The 17,944-nt window shown below is 34.4% G+C and overlaps 1 protein-coding gene across 1 annotated transcript; it reads right to left on the reverse strand.

The window, feature by feature from the left end:
- Positions 1–8,196: 8,196 nt before the first annotated feature.
- Positions 8,197–12,550, reverse strand: snrpd2 (small nuclear ribonucleoprotein D2 polypeptide). The gene is made up of 3 exons (XM_037776401.1): positions 12,394–12,550; positions 10,607–10,786; positions 8,197–8,647 (listed from the first exon to the last, which is right to left on the reverse strand). Coding segments are annotated over exons 1-3 (357 nt in total). The 5' UTR covers positions 12,396–12,550; the 3' UTR covers positions 8,197–8,472.
- Positions 12,551–17,944: the final 5,394 nt, after the last annotated feature.

Below are 17,944 nucleotides of genomic sequence, written 5' to 3' on the forward strand. Positions count from 1 at the left end.
ATTAGTCGTCAACTATTAGATTAATCACCAACTACTTTGATAATCGGTTTGAGTAATTTTTTAATGAAAATAAAAGTCAAAATTCTCTGATTCCAGCTTCTTAAAAGTGAATATTTTCTGGTTTCTTTACTCCTCTGTGACAATAAACTGAACATCTTTGAGTTGTGGACAAAACAAGACAATTGAGGACGTCATCTCGGGCTTTGGGAAACACTGATCGACATTTTTCACCATTTTCTGACATTTTATAGACCAAACAATTAATCAATTAATCAAAAAAAATGATCAACAGATTAATCAACAATAAAAATAATTGTTAGTTGCAGCTCTAAAATGATTATCAAAACAGTTGCCAATTCATTTTCTGTCAATCGACTAATCAGTTAATCAACTAATTGTTACATTTGTACTTGTAAATACTGTTGGGTACTTTAATTTATAATAAAAAATTATATATTTATAAGTATGCATTTTATGTAAATTAATTTGTTAAGCAACTAGTGACTAGTGACTAAAGCTGTCAAATATAAAAAGTTCAATATTTCCCTCTGAAATGTATTAGAAGTAGAAAATTGCATAAAATGGAAATACTCAAGTAAAGTACAAGTACCTCAAGTACAGTACTTGAGTAAATATACTTAGTTTCATTCCACCACTGCCAGCCTACTGAAAAATACACAATGAAATAAAGCATTTATCTGAATTTAGAACTTAAACGTCTGTTTTAATTTCAATATCTGAGCATTGTGCTACTTACATGAAAGCAAATCTGCATAAATGAAAAATGTATGTCATGTCAGATATCATTATCTGCATCAGATTAGATGAGTCTTTCAAGATCCAGTAAATGTGTTCCAGTTTTCAGGACACGCTGTATAATTAAATTAAAAATGGATTGTCAGTCAATAAGGCATGGTCTCTGTTGGAAAACTAGGTACATTACTTTCATAATCCACTAGATGGCAACACAACCTTAATAAAATACACACACATGTCTGGTAGACACCTCACACTGATGTGCTCCTGTATTTTCTGATGTTGTGTAATCAGTGTGAAACTATTTTTTTTTTTATTTGTGCTGATGTCTATCTTCGCCAAGTCTCCCAGGAAAAGTGTCACATCAGGCTTAATAATCAAAGATAAAATAAAATAAAAGTTTAATTTAATGTATTTTTTAAATCATTTATTAAATTATCAGCTGCGTTTTTCTTTCAGCATCAAAAACAGCACAGATGTTGCCGTGTAATGTAACGATGTAATGATACAGAACAAAACGCTGCCACCTTTCCTCAAAAAATAGTTTCGTCCTAAAAGCATTTCAGACAAATTCATTACAAATATCACAGCCAAACTATCAGTCAGTTTAGATATTATAGCCTATGAATATAAGAAACAAATGGCAGCAAATAAAAACAAATCTATGCATTATACCTCGGCCGTGTGGATTGAAGACAAGATTTGGGGGTTTTACATGAGTTTACATTCTTCTATCACATATTCATGGGCCTACATAGTAAACAATTTGAATTCTTTAAGCCTGATTCTGATATTCTTTAGTCTATTTAGACTAAAGCTAATATCTATGTAGACTAATATTTGATAAGAACATAGCTGTTTTGGGGCAAAACAGTGAAGAAATTATACATTAAAGGGATTTAACACAGAGGCGTGATAAGCACCTGTATCTTTTCATCCATGAATTCCTTTTTGGACATTCACCACCCTATATAACATCTATGTTGGACTGGAAAACAGGACCCTATCAAACTCGCTCCACTAACTGTTTTATGCTTCAAGTCTCACAGACTTATTATGAACTGGGAAAATCTGCCTTTAGTTTTTGTGGACCAAACACATGTATGAATTATCTGCAAAAAAATCTCAAAATTGACTCTCTCACTACGCCTGGACAGTTCAAGACGATCTCAAACCACTTCACCTCAGTGTGCAGTTGTTTTTACTGAGTATTGTCCCTCTTTGTTTTGTTTTGATTTGTTTAACTCTGTGTATTTCTCGTCATCATTGCAAATGAGGGAAACCTAAATGATTTTCGAGACTTAAATAAAGGTTTTGAATTTAATTTAATTTTCTCCACCAGCCACCATCAATATGGATGAAAAGTCCTTTAAAGTGTTCAGGATAAAGGAAAGATTACAGTTTCTACAGTGTCATGACAGCTGGGAAAAAAAAACTATGCTGATGAGGATCATGTGATACAGTTGAAAACTTTGAGTAAGTGGATCTTGAGTTGAGATTGTTTTGTCAACTGCTGTTACCAAGGTCAAGAAACTCAACATTTTGATTCATAATGGAGGTACATTTTTTTTTTTTTTAAATCTCATTGAAAGTTAAAGTTCAATGAAATAAATAAATAAATAAATAAATAAATAAAATGTGGAATTTGTGAAAAACATTGTTAAAACATTTGTTAAAACACATCATTTTAAAATATATTTTTTGACTAAGCTACAAATATTATTAGAGGTTTGCTGGGGACATTTGGACGCATGACCTGAGTACGATAAAGTGGACCTTGAGTTCAGATTGTTTTATCAACTGCTGTTACCAAGGTCAAGAAGCTCAACATTTTGATTTATAATGGAGGTCATTTCTTTTAGAAAATCTCATTGAAAGTTAAAGTTCAATGAAATAAATAAATAAAAAAATAAAAAAATGTGGAGTTTGTGATTTAAAACATTTTTTAAAAAATAATTTTAAAACATTATTTAAAAATAAAATATATATTTTTTAAATAAGCTACAAATATTTTTAGAGGTTTGCTGGGGACATTTGGAGGTCATGATGAAAAGCCTAATAGATAGATAGATAGATAGATAGATAGATAGATAGATAGATAGATAGATAGATTGACAGATAGATAGATAGTAACTTTATTGATCCCAAGGGAAACTCAAGTTTCCAGCATCACAGTTCCATAGTGCAAAACATGTTAGTAAAAAGGCAGTAAAAAGTTAGTAGTGCAAAGTACAAAGTAAAACTGAATATAGTGCAGGGTAACAGCTGTGATACACGACTATTAAAAAAGTGAATATAGTGCAGAAGAGACTGTTAAAAATGAGTATAGTGCAGGGTAATAGTAGTCCTTATCATCTCCAGGTGAAATTATTATATGAAAATATAATTTTAAATTCATTTTCTAAAGTCCTAGTGCTAGTTTATCCCACTTTTCTTTGCCCCTGCAGCAGTGTTGTTTGTCAATAGGCCTACAGGTCTACATGATGCACCTGATCCCTCTTGTTGTGGCTGTCACTGACTGTGTCCTTGCAGTTTACTGTCATTCACACTTAAAGAGAGATGAGTGAAGGCGGTGTTTGTGTGTTTACGGAGCTGACACCCTCTCTTCCTCCTCCTCATCTTCTCCTCTCTCTCTCCACCTGGCCTGGCCGGCTCTGACACCCGGACCGCGGCTCTGCCTGAAAACAAACTGCGAGGCGGCTCCAGTTCCCGGGCCCCGATCGATGCGCGCTGCTGCTCGGTGTCACGTTGCCCGGAGGCTCGAGTATCGATGCATGGCCGATCGCTATCATAATCACACTTCCCCCCTCTTATCGCTTACCTACTGAATAAAACATCTGCCTTCCTGCTCATGGATCGCTCACCACCACCACCACCACCACCCAAAAATGTGGAGGGAAAGAGACTTCTTGAAGTGTCTTTGAGATGAGTGAAGTAACATGAGAAAAGTGCACGATGATACCCAACAAATGAGGTCCCCAACGTTGTTTTTATCTCGGGCATCTCCAAATAGACCCACCAAGCTATTTGACAGTGCTTTGTCCCTGGATGCTGCAGGGGGAATTGTTTTGAGATGTGATTTCATCCAAAATAACCTTCAGATAGATTTACTTTACTTGAAATAAATAGCCTAAAAGTGAAATTATCCTAATTTTGGTTGCGACCCACCATCCATTGCAGAGCCAGCTCAAGTTTTTTTGAGGCCCTATGCAGATATTCTGGTGCATGCCCTATTATCTACTCAATTCACTTGATATGCCTAATTTTGTCTTCTGAAGCAAACTTCTTTTTGTCCACTTTAGCTTAAAAAAGGCACATCTGTCTTAATTTTTGTAATTCAGCATTACTAGAAGGCTTTATCTATCCCGAATTCCTGAAAGACACATGTACATCTAGCTGAAAAAACAGTCCACCAACACCCAAAAATGTGGAGGGAAAGAGACTTCTTGAAGTGTCTTTGAGATGAGTGAAGTAACATGAGAAAAGTGCACGATGATACCCAACAAATGAGGTCCCCAACATTGTTTTTATCTCGGGCATCTCCAAAATAGACCCACCAAGCTATTTGACAGTGCTTTGTCCCTGGATGCTGCAGGGGGAATTGTTTTGAGGTGTGATTTCATCCAAAATAACCTTCAGATAGATTTAATTTACTTGAAATAAAAAGCCTAAAAGTGAAATTATCCTTATTTTGGTTGTGACCCATTCACATCCATTGGACATCCTTAAAACCAATGTTGCAGAGCCAAATTCTAAACCATCACAATTACCCAGAGCCCAAAGTGACACATTCACAATGCTTGTTTTTGTCCATCTGATAGTACAACGTTATTAAAAACTAATACAAATTTATTTAAATTGAAAAAAATGACGTAGAGGATTTTGAGTTGGAACGATTATCGATAAGTTGTCAACTATTAGATTAATCACCAACTGCTTTGATAATCGGTTTGATTAATTTTTTAATGAATATAAAAGTCAAAATTCTCTGATTCCAGCTTCTTAAATGTGAATATTTTCTGGTGTCTTTACTCCTCTATGACAGTAAACTGAATATCTTTGAGTTATGGACAAAACAAGACATTTGAGGACGTCATCTTGGGCTTTGGGAAACACTGATCAACATTTTTCACCATTTTCTGACATTTTATAGACCAAACAACTAATTGATTAATCAAGAAAATGATCAACAGATTCATCTCCAACTAGACCCACCAAGCTATTTGACAGTGCTTTGCCCCTGGATGCTGCAGGGGAATTGTTGTTGAGATGTGATTTCATCCAAAATAACCTTCAGATAGATTTACTTTACTTGAAATAAAAAGCCTAAAAAGTGAAATTATCCTAATTTTGGTTGAGACCCATTCACATCCATTGGATATCCTTAAAACCAATGTTGCAGAGAGTCAGCTCAAGTTTTTTTGAGGCCCTATGCAGAATTTCTGGTGCATGCCCTATAAGCAGCTGCTCAATTCACTTGATATGCCCAATTTTGTCTTCTGAAGCAAACTTTTTTTTGTCAACTTTAGCTTAATAAAAGGCACATCGGTCTTCATTTTGTAATTCAGCATAATTAGAAGGCTTTATCTATCCTAAATGCCTGAAAGACACATGTACATCTAGCTGAAAACACAGTCCCATCCAAACATTGCACTCATACACTATATAATAGAGAGTTCTTTCATTGTTGCATTGAGTTTTCACACTTGGAGTCAGAACTGTAGCCTAATCAGTGGTGGAATGTAAATAAGTACATTTACTGAAATACTTAAAGGTCCCATATTGTAAAAAGTGAGATTTTCATGTTTTTTTAATTTTTTTATTATAAAGCAGGTTTAATAATAAATAAATACTGTGCAAGAATCCATGGAGAAAATCAATTTCAGGATGAGAAATTACATGTTATTGTTCATCTCATAACATCGATCGGTAGAAACAAACTGTGTTAAATGCATGTTGAACACTCTAAATATAACGACATAATAGGCTGAATAAATGAAGATGTGATTAAAACGTGTCTCCTCATCAAGTTGCAAACCAGGTTTTCTCTGCTGTCTCTTCTTTCTATGTCTGAACAAACGATGGTCACATCACAGCTGGAGCACATCTGTCTAATAGTGAGGAGAGAAATGTGATTGTGTTACAACAGGAGATAAAGTTCATATACTGTATAAGATGGCCAAATGTTTCTGCAACTAACAACTGTGGCTCCGGTGATGCTACATGCCAACACATTTAGACACATGTAGAAGGAAAAAGTATGTTAGAAATGTGGTGTCCTGAAAAATAACAACTAGCAGTGGCGAAGCATTCAAACTTAAAGGTAACCACTTTTATATTTCCCCCACAAAAAGGTGGGGTTCCAATTAACTGGGCAATGCCAAACTATATTCTATGCAACTAAAAATATAATCACTGAAAAAAATAATCTCAGCCTTGCCAAATGAGTATCATGTTTTAAATCATAATTTATATGAAGTATTTCTTTTAGTTTTCCTCTTTCACCTGCAGAGCTCTTGAATTGATTTTACCTTCATTAGCTCATTTTCTCATAATTTCTCATCATATTAGATGAACCTGGCAAACATTAATGTCCGTTCAGTGCAGTTTTCTTTTTAATGAAAGTGCAAAAAGAACATCTGTGCAAAAAGATTAGATTAAAATTACCTCAATATTTAGAAAGTAGCAAGCAGTTGACTCATTTGGGGGCCTCCTGGTGGCCACAGGGCCCTCAGCAGCAGCTGCTGTGTTTCCTTACGCCTCGGGCTGGTTTGTTCAGTCAGTCAGTTTTCCGGTCCCTGCAACAAGATCTCCTTAAACTTTTGGTACAAGTCAAGATTTGCCTGCAGCAGGAGAGCAATAGGTACCATTACATTAGTCATAGAAAAGTCATAAAAGTTCACTGCATTTCAGATTCAGTGCTCAGATGGATTCTCCTGGTGACCCAGCAGGCTTCACCTGAGAGCTGTAAATCAGCGAGGCCTTGTTGCCCACACACAGACCTACCACAGGTGATAGCCTTTAGGCATGTTGGGGGGTCAACAGTGAGAGTAGTAACATGTAAGGTATGATACATTAAATATCAGGACAACAGCATACTGTAACAGAAAGGAATGTTTAGGCAAAGTGAAGTAGATTTTAATAAGGGAATATAAGATGCTTTAAAATATATTCTAATTATAAAGGCCTGCAGCTAAACCAGAGGGGATTTCAACACTCATTCAGAAATCGATGCCATTCAGCTACTCCCAAAATTGTAAAATACACAGACAAGCTTTTTATTTACTCACACAATCAAAATCCCGTACACTTGACCACTAAATTTGAGAGCTCCAAAAGAGCGAGAGGTTAGGTGCCAACTGTTCGAGGGAAGTAAGGCGAGACTAGCTGTTAAGCTATTAAGACAATTAACAAAGTGGTCAGGAGGGGCTGAGCGGCGGAGGGGAACGGCCTGAAATGGGAGCGAGATGAGGGTGTGAAGTGACAGTCAGCACATCTGGTCTCATCAATAATGCAGCGGGCCTTTAAACGGCAGTTTGTCGCATATTGAGCGCTGCTGACTGAAATCAAGCCCGACACCTAAGATGCTGTCAGGGGAGAGTGAAAGGGTGACAGCGGGAGGAGGAGGAGGAGGAGGAGGAGGAGGAGGAGGGTGGCAAGGATACCCGAGAAAAAATGGAGTAAAAAGAAGTTTTTGCCGAGGCTTTCTCCGATAAATCTGATGTAGTTTGCAATAGATGAGAGATTTATAAAAAACAAAAAAAACAATATTATATAGGCAGCTTTTATGCTCCATAATGATATATCTGACAGCTGCTGGAAGTGTTGAAATCTTTAAAAGTAAACTTAAAACCTACATATTCAGTCAGGCTTTTGATTAAGAGTGGTCATTTTTTTTATTTACTTATTTTACTGTATTTAAGTTGTAAATTTGTATTCTATAATTTCAATAATCACCTATTTTATTGTATTTAATTTGTATAATTTCATTGTATTTTATTATTCTAGTTTTTATTTCCCACTTTTTTACTACTATTACTGTTATCATAGCTTTTAATTTAATTTTATTACATTTTTATCATTTTATTATGTTGCATGCATCGCTCTCAAATTATCTCACTGTTAAATTGTTTTTGTCTTTTCTGTTATTTTCACTGTTCACACTTGTTCTGTCTGACATCTGTGAAGCACTTTGAACTGGTCCAACCTGTATGAAAGTTGTTGCTACACAAAAAGAGTTTGATTGATTGATTGGTTTGAAGAATGGAAACACACCACAAGTATAATATAATCTCCAAATACTCAGTAATGGTGAAAATGAATGAGCTTATTAATAAAGAATATGTAACGCCATCAAATCAAACCTGCCTTAAATAATGTTTTCAAAGCAGGAGAAACCAAGAAGCTTAAAATGAAAAAAAATCCTTCACAACACTTGAATCTATTCATCACTTTTTTTATTAAAATGAAAAATACAGAGGACTTATGTTGTCAACGCAAAACCAGGTATTCTTGTGACTAAATGGCTCTCCAAAAAGTACAGACATCATTCTGACACTATGGTTCTTATCTCATAGTGACTGCAGTGATCCAACGACACAACAACAAAAAAACAAACCATTAATGACAGTCCACTGCCTTCAAATCAACTCAACAATAGAATGAAAAAAAAAGAAAAAGGGCTCTGAGGGATTCAGCTGGACGCCTATAAAGAGTTCATTTTCCGGTGATGAGAGGATTTCTCAGCACGATGATGACCGAGTCTCCTCTGAGGAACATTTTAGAAATGTAGCGGTCCTTATTCACCGGCTTAGACTTCTTCTTTCCCTTCCCGCTCTTGGGAACTTCCGTCCACATCTCCTTCACGTTCTCCAACACCATGTTGCAGTGCCTGGAATGACAGCAAGGACTTAAAACACTGAAATGTAGTATTACAGATTTGTGTAACATCACCTACACAGGGCTCGAAATTAACTTTTTTCCTCAGTGTCCCACAACTGTCCTGAATTCTACTTTCAACTGCACCTGACTTGACAACCATAGTCCCAAATTGAAGTCCTTTTTTTCATCCTACATAATGAATATAGTTTTATTATAAATGGGGTTGCACGATTTTGAGAAAATATCTAATTGCGATTATTTTGAGTAATATTGCAATTGCGATATGATTTGCGATATTAAAGGGTATGATAATTATTACATCATTATTCTCATTTTCATTGAAAAACATGGTGTGATTTTTGAAGGGATGTGTACCAACAAAGATGTTTTCTTAAGCCTGTAGAATATGATGCGTAGGCCAGGACATCTCTGCAGCACCACAATATTCAATTTAACATTTCGCCTTTAACAAATATTGCGAATTGAAAATTACAATAGGCCATATTGTGATTTCCATAAAATGTTGATTAATTGTGCAGCCATAATTATAAACTATGCAAGTTAACATCACTTCATTGACTCACTCTGGCCCAAAGTGGAAGTTCTGCTAGTTGTTCCAGTCCCTTGTATTAAACATTTAAATCATCCTAGTTTTTTTTATTATTATTCCTCTAGTGATTGGTTAAGTTATTGTTTTTTGTTTATTTCTAACTGTTTTATCAATAAATGCATCACTACAAACTGCAGTGCAAAAATGCAAACCTGTTTCTGGTATACAGCAATGGAAATTTACATACACACACTTTGAACATATATCATAGTAAATCTAAAATATCCATTTTATTTTAAATTCTCAAGTCGCTAAAGATGGTAAAACAAACATGACGCATAAAATGATTCATTTGTAATGATATGTTTATCTACTGTCCCAGACACTGTATCTTTGTGTCCCAGGTGCTATATTGTCCATGGGACAACGCCTTTATTTTGAGTGCTGCACCTACTGTAGGCTATAATGTTATCTCGTTCAATATCTCTGTGACTGTCACATCCCCTCGATCACCTCTCATATTAGTCATGGACTGCTTCTCTCTAGAAAGATGTTTTTTAGCGTCTAACTTCAGACAAGTCCTTCTATTTGTCCGTCACGGTGCAGCGCTGCTCTGATGACACGTCGTTGTCAGCTGTACCATTCATATTTTCCACCATTATTGACACTGCTAATTTTTTTTATATTTTTGCCTTCTGTTTTCCGGCAGCAGGACCTGAAAATGTTAAAGTCTTCTTTTTACTCTTTGGTAACATTTTTGTGAATGCGACTGGCCCACACAGGGGGAGGAACGGGTGGTAATTTTAGAGGGCATCAATTACGCAAATGAACAAATGTCATGCACTACTCCTCATGAACAAGTGGCCTTAATCAGGCTGACACAAGCAATTGATGTCAAGTTTATCCAGTTAAGAGAGGTCGGTGAATTGGACTTGCAACACTCATACGTGCGAGCCTCGCAGAAAAAAGGTTTAGGATAAGAATACAAAAACATTCTTGTATGAGGCCCAATGATATATACCTTAAATTGAATTTAAAAATAAAAAACAAAAAGAGATGTTATCAGTATGTAGCAATTGATTAGGAATAAAGATAATTAATTTGTTAACAACAAAGACATTAGTGTTCTTTTTTTCTTTACTTTCACTGTAGGAGTTTTTAATTGTGATGACAATTATCCAATATTAATAATCCAATTTTGACAGGCAATGCTACTGTTTATGTGTATTTCTAATGGTTTTTGAGATAACTGAAAGTGAGAAAAAGTTCTGGTTATCGAGATCAGTAAAAAAAAAAAAAAACATCCTAAATTAAATGATATAACAAAAATGTGAAATATTACAAAATTATTTGATATAATCAAGTATTAACCTCATATGCTACTCTGTTGAGTAATAAGTCAGTGACTGAGCTCAGTACCTGTCAAAAGCCTTGACTCTTCCGAGCAGCTTCTTGTTGTTGCGACAGTTAATGAGGACCTGAGTGTTGTTCTTGACGGACTGGGTGAGCACCGACAGAGGGCCGGTGTTGAACTCCTCTTCCTCTCGTTTCTGGAGCTCCTCGGGGGTCATCTCTGACTTGGGCTTTGTTAACAGACTCCTGAAAATCACACAAAACAATAACAATTAAAATATATATAAGAATAAATAAGTATAATCAGAATGGCATAAATATGATAGTAATATTGCTAGTTTTTGTCTGGCATAACATCATCAAATAGCTTTATACTGTATTATACAATTCCTTCAGCCGACACCTTTTAATCTGTGGAAAATATTCTGTTGTGTTGTTCGGTTGTTTTGATTTTAATGTTTTTTACTGTGATTTTCTTGGAATTCATTGCCTATCTTGTTTTTTTCCCTTTGTCTAATTGATTGTGTGACTTCTTAAAGAACAAAATAAAAGTGTAAGACAACAGAGAATGTGTTACCACAGGATGACAGCTATCTAACACATTTATAGACTTTGACCAAATAAATAAAAGTGAATTAATTCACAAGACCTGGAAAACACAGTAATATATGAATTTCACCAGTGTGACACATTTATTATCAGAGGATTCAAACTTCTGTCACAGCAAGGAAACATTTCCACTAACACAAAGTTAAATATGAATATGTTTGTTTCACCTTCAGTTTTCAGTAGGTGGATGATGTTTTTTTTTTAATTTTTTTTTTTTTAATACTTGTTGTTTTCATATATGCAATAAATATATGCATATATTCAAAGTTCGTAATTACAATAGTTTATAAACCAATTTTTAAGTAGATAAGCTTATAGACAAACTCATTAAGTACACTAGAGAAAACAACTTCAACATTCAAAATTTAAATTAAAATTAAGAAAATAAATAATAATAATAGCAATAAAAATAAAAAGAAAGAATAGTTAAAAAAAAACAAAAAAAAAACAAATGTAGTTTTTTACTTTAATGCGTTTATCCCATGTCCCCAAAACACCCTTCTTTTGTTTATTTTTTTCTAAATGTAATTTTTTTTTTATTATTATTATGATTTATTCTATCTTATTTCACATGAAAAGCAGCCCATGTTCTATTTATGTGTTCTATAATTTCATTGTAAAAAGTGCAAAAGTTGATTCACTTCAAATTTTTATCTAATTAAGTATGTTTATGAAAATGTCTGAGTCAAACCAAATAAAGTAAAATGAAAATGAAAAAGGAATATGTTTGTTTCACCTTCAGTTTTCAGTAGGTGGATGATGTTTTATTTATTACTTTAAGGTGTTTCTCCCTGTGGTTAAAAGACTGACAGTTTATTCTGAAGCATATGGCTCTAGCATGAAAAGCAGCTTTGTATAATAAGTTATTAGAAGCTGTAACATGAAAGACAACACATGCTCAAACACTAGAGCTTGATATTAGCATTTAGCTAACTAGCATATATCAATGCTATTGTGTGACTTCTGACTCACAACTTCACAATTCTGAACCACAGCAGCTGAAAAAAAGATGCATTATGCATTTTATTAATGCATTGTAAGTGTAAAGTAATTGTAAAATAGCTGGGCTGTAGAAAATACAGCAGAGTAAAGACACACAAAGGCTTCATATGAACTCAGCTAGCCGGCCTGAGCTGCTATCACTACCTCCTGTTAGCTTCTGTCTGCTGCAGCTCAGAGTTCAGCCTCTTCAGACCGACAGTAACAACTCTCCTAAAGCCTGATGGATCATTATAGATACTCACATGTTTGCTGATTATTAATAAACTCTCTTTCTCCTCAGATCGTCTCCTTCTCGTCTTCTCTTCGTATCCGCAACGATTCAGCCTCACCAGCGTGGCTCCAGCTACTTCCGGGTCAACTAGTACGCGCTTCAATGTTTTTGTAACAACTTCCGGGTTACTCGTAAACTGGTAAATTCGTGAGCCTGGTTTGAAAGCTCAGGGCTTATTATAACCTTTTCTATACATAGGAAATCATTATACATATATTTTTCCTTTTTTTTTTCTTCTTCCTTTTCCTCATAACAAAATAAAATAAAATAAAATGAAATATGGATAAAAAAAAAATGGAGAGAAAAATAAATTAAAGAAAGAAAAAAGTTAAGAATAAATGAAGAAAAAATAAATAAACAAATAAATAAACAAATTAAGAAAGAAAGAAAACTTTAAAAAAAGCCAACATAACTGGGCAAGATCTATATCATGTGGTTGTGCGCTTGAGAGGCGTGGGGGTGGCTGGCTGTCAGTCAGGGTGCAAATCAAATTAAGGCAAGATAAAATAAGGTGGAATTAATATAAATAGGTAGATAGATAGAGGTAAAAGAATGATGGCTAAAAGGATGGTGTTTAATAGGGTGATAAGAAGATGATGTTTTAAAAGAGAATAATAGATAAAAAAAAAAGGATGATGGCAGTCCCATAGAAATGTACATAAAACAAACATTTGCTTTTTGTAAATAATACTTTCTTACTTAGAAATTTAAAAAAAATTAAAAACAAAAATAGATGGTATCAGTATGGAGCAATTTATTAGGAATTAAGATAATTAATTTGTTAACAACAAGGACATTAGCGTTCTTTTTTCTTTACTTTTACTGTAGGATCTTTTTTTTAATTGTGATGACAATTATCCAATTTTGACAGGCATAACTACTGTATATGTGTATTTCTAAGGGTTTTTGAGATAACTGAAAGTGAAAAAGAAATTCTGGTTATTGAGATCATTAAAAAAAAAAAATACCATCCTTGTTGTAAATAATACTTTCTTACTGTACAATGTTGAGCTACTTGTATGTGTACTCTAGTATTTACATTTTATTATATGTTTTAGTCTACACTAAATTTCAAAGGTAAATATTATATATATTTTTTAACCAACTACAATTATTTGACAATTATAGTATACATAAATACAGTTATTTTGCAGATGAATATTTAAAAAACATAGTTGGCATGTAAAATACAATATATACAGCCAATAGAAACATACATAAAACAAACATTTGCTTGTTGTAAATAATACTTTCTGTATCCCTGATTTGTGTGCCTTAGGGTGTTGTCTGTGATTTATTTACTTATTCATGGACTTTTTTTTTTTTTCTTTCACTACTTATGTTTTTTGTATTTGCTTGTCTCCATTTTCGTTTGCCCTTAGTTCCTAGTATTGTCTTTTTTTGTTGATATGTATACAAACTGAGGCATGATACACACCCCAAAGAAGTCTGTATCACTGACATGCACATGCTTCTTAATACAAATATTTGAAACATAAATAATACTTTCTTACTGTACAATTTTGAGGTACTTGTACGTGTACTCTAGTATTTATTCTATGTTGTACGTCTACACTAAATGTTAAAGGTAAATAGTATAACTATATTTTTAACCCACTACAATTATTTGACAATTATAGTATAAATAAATACAGTTATTTTGCAGATAAATATTTAAAAAAACATAGTTGGCATGTAAAATACAATATATACAGCCAATAGAAACATACATAAAACAAACATTTGCTTGTTGTAAATAATACTTTCTTACTGTACAATTTTGAGATACCTGTACATGTACTCTAGTACTTACATTTTATTCTATGTTGTACGTCTACACTAAATTTCAAAGGTAAATATTATATATATATTTTAACCAACTACAATTATTTGACAATTATAGTATAAACAATTACAGTTATTTTGCAGATAAATATTTAAGAAACATAGTGGGCATGTAAAATACAATATATACTCTGTAAAGTACAGGTAGCATAAGCACATCCAACCATGCCTCTTCTTCTGTTCTAGTCATTATCTTATTGTCTAACTCTTTTAATTTTTGGTACTTCAACGTTTTCACCTTTTTTCACTGTTTTAGTATGTGGGAATGTACAGTATGTGTATATTGTCTTATTGTGATGAGATGTTGTTGTTGTTGTTGTTGTTGTTGTTGTTGTTGTTGTTGTTGTTTGCTACTGCGGCAAAGCACATTGCCCCTCGAGGACAAATAAAGGTCTTGAACTTGAACTTGATATACAGCCAATAGAATATAATGATTAAAATGCTGACTGTTAATGCATCAGCTATAATAACCCTCTTACAATAGCCTATATTTATAATAATACTATAACACTGACTGGGTCCATATTCTACAGCATAATGTGTAGCCTACTTTTACTTTTCATACCGTGAGTACATTTATCTGAGAATACTTACAGTACTCAATTTTGAATGCAGGAATCTTACTTACGTAAAAGAGTATATTTACAGAGTACAGGTAGACTACTGCTACTTTTACTGAAAATGATCTGAATAATAGACCTATTCCACCACTACAGGCTAGTGATAAGAGGGTTGGACTGCTCTGCAAAATTTAGTTGTCAGTCAAAATGAGACCAAAGAGGAAGAGAAGATGATATCCTTCATGATTATGATTATTATTATGCTGTTTTAGGATGTGGTATTCATATAGATCACAAAGACCCTTACTGTTAAAGAAATTGTCACAGGAAAAGAGATGGCGGAGGGAGCAGTCAAAGTGATACCGCAGACCCAAACAGATAAGTCTTTGTTTTGCTCTTTAACACAACAAGAAGCAGGGTAAAGTGTGTGTGTGAGACGGGGATGTAGGCTACATTATCTACACAGCAGCAATGAGACATTGAGAGATTGGCTTTCTGGCAAGAGACAGACAGACGCCTGGGGGTGTACAACCCACCCACCTTATTTCAAAGGGTGGCAGATCTACCTGTGGAAGCCACTTGCTGCGGATAATGGTAGCCTGTGTGCTGTTGGGAGAGGCGAGTGTGAGGGATTGATTTCCAGAGCTGTACTATATCTTTATAAAGCACACCTAGCTCAGCCAAAAGACTTACATCTTAAACTGTGGAGCAGTGGGCCTGTAAAATGAGCCCAGTGGGTGATGGGACTGCTGTAATCTTTTCCAGTTAAGAGAGCAGAGATTAACCTACAACCGTTAACACAGATTTACAAGAAGAAAATACTTGTATTACTCTGAAACAACAGAAGATTACATTTTAAATGAACTTTATCACGGTTATGGCATTGCTTTCTTCAGGGACTGTATGGACATTTTGGGGTTGTGTTAGGGGAGGAATACGTTGGCTCCGTGCATCACAGTCTCACGGCAGTTTGTGAATCACGTAATTTAATCTATTTGATTCATACATAGACACAAATTTCCCTTTTTTTTGCGTGACGCTCAGCACAACTTTTCAACAATGTATTTTTTGTGCATTTTCATACGAATGTCCAGCAATAGAGTGACGCACATGTCAATTTCCGCTACAGTCTTTTCAAAATAAAACTTCTTAGCTAGAAGTTAGAACAGATCAACTTGGTTAGGTTTAGGCAACAAAACTACTTAGGTTTAGGAAAAGAACATGGTTTGGGTTGAAACATGAATCAAATAGATTCAATTTCGTGTCTATTTCACAAACTGTGTGACTGAACTGCTCTATATGATGCTGCAGTTATTATATTTCAGCTGCACTTTGACACATTTCACTGTTCTGCTTTGGTTTATGCTGCAAAATAGTGACGGTTTGAGCTGCATAGTCGTGTTCTGTGGAGAGGTAACGTTCGATCACTAATAACTATGAAGATTTGTGTCTATTCTGATTCATAAAAGTGACATATTGGTCCTACAATCTTCTTCTGATAGGTAAAATAAATCCCTGATATAGAGATGTGTCCCCTGCACATGGCTCACAGGAAAGGCATCTTTTTTTTGAATAATTGAATTGTTTAATTATTATTATTTTAAAATTAATCTTACAAGGGAAGAATGAAATTAAATATAAATCTGTGATTAGAAAATTTAAACCCCCTCTCTTGCTACCCTCCTTTTATCTAAAATAAAAATGTACACAACGCTCCCCCTTTTGTGACTCCTGCTGATAATTTTCATACAGTCCCTTAAATAATTTAACCATAAACTGTTTCACTTTATATTAATTTTGGTGGGAAAAATTCACAAAGTGGGCTCAACACCATGCATCAAGATCAGAAGTCATGTTGAGCAAACCATTATTTGTATGTAACTTTATACACAACTTTCAGCACATGCACAGATATATCAGCACCAAACTGTTAAGTGAAAGCATATGTTAATTTATCAGTGTTAGCAGGAGTGGTTCATACAGCTCTGTTATCAGTAGAGCTGTCAAAAAAATGTGGTTATTTATGACACTAACGGTATCTTCTTACTCCTGCCTGCAGGGAAACTCCACTTCGCACCATAAACCTGTTGATTCTTTGCTTTCTGCGACCACAATTACTCATGCAAGTAATGAAAATATTATTATCTTCGCATCTATCTAGACTGTGAGTTTTGCCAACAGTGCAGTTACCTGATCCAGCCCAGTCTGCTCCAACCACAGGAGACTGTGTGAATGTGGCTGGGCTTGGAGAGGTGACAGGCTGGGGTCTCTTCATATAAAGGCTCTTTTGTCTCAGAAAGCAGAGCTGCATATCCGCATACATCTATTTTGCTTATGAATTAATATCAGAGGTGAGGGAAAGTTGAACAGGCAGTGATGTCAGCCTCCCAGTGAAACACAAGACAGATCAATAAGATCAGCTGGACTGGAAATGTCTACCTGTTCAGTCTGCACACTGTTTCAACATGATGTCTCCTCAGGAAAGCTTCAGGTGAACATTTGAACTGTTGATCCTTAAAAAAAAAAAGAAAAGCAGAAGATCAAACCTTGTTCCACAAAGAGGCCTCCTCTCCAAGATTTCACACTTTCAGTAATTAAATCAGTCCATCTATCGTCCTTGTTGTGTGGGCTCAAATTCTCCAGAGTGAAACATTTAATAACAGCACAAATAAGAACAATCAACAACAGCAGCAGGTTTTAATGAGGTGAAAGGAAAACACAATTAAAAATGCATTATTTATCGTTTAATTACATGTAGCCTAATGAAAATAGTAGCCTAATGTCATTTTTTTTTAAAGATGCAACATTAACGAAGACAATAAATGCAGCAAATTTAACATTGTATTTGTTTCACTCACACTGTATAATTTTCTATATTTTAAAACGATTTAAAAATAATTTCATTACATAACTCGCTCATATTCCATTTTTTCTTTAAATGTCTCAGTAAACATGCTGGTAATAACTTCAGACAGAATGATAATTCCGTTTTTATTTATTTATTTATTTTTTTATGACAGTTTTCGTGTTTTTTGCAGATAAATTCAGATGATGGCATTAGGCCTCAAACTGTGACATGCGCCTAAATATAACTTCAATGTCTATACTGGCAAGTGC

The sequence above is a fragment of the Sebastes umbrosus genome, chromosome 7 (assembly GCF_015220745.1).
Source record: "Sebastes umbrosus isolate fSebUmb1 chromosome 7, fSebUmb1.pri, whole genome shotgun sequence".
NCBI classification, from domain to species: Eukaryota; Metazoa; Chordata; class Actinopteri; order Perciformes; family Sebastidae; genus Sebastes; species Sebastes umbrosus.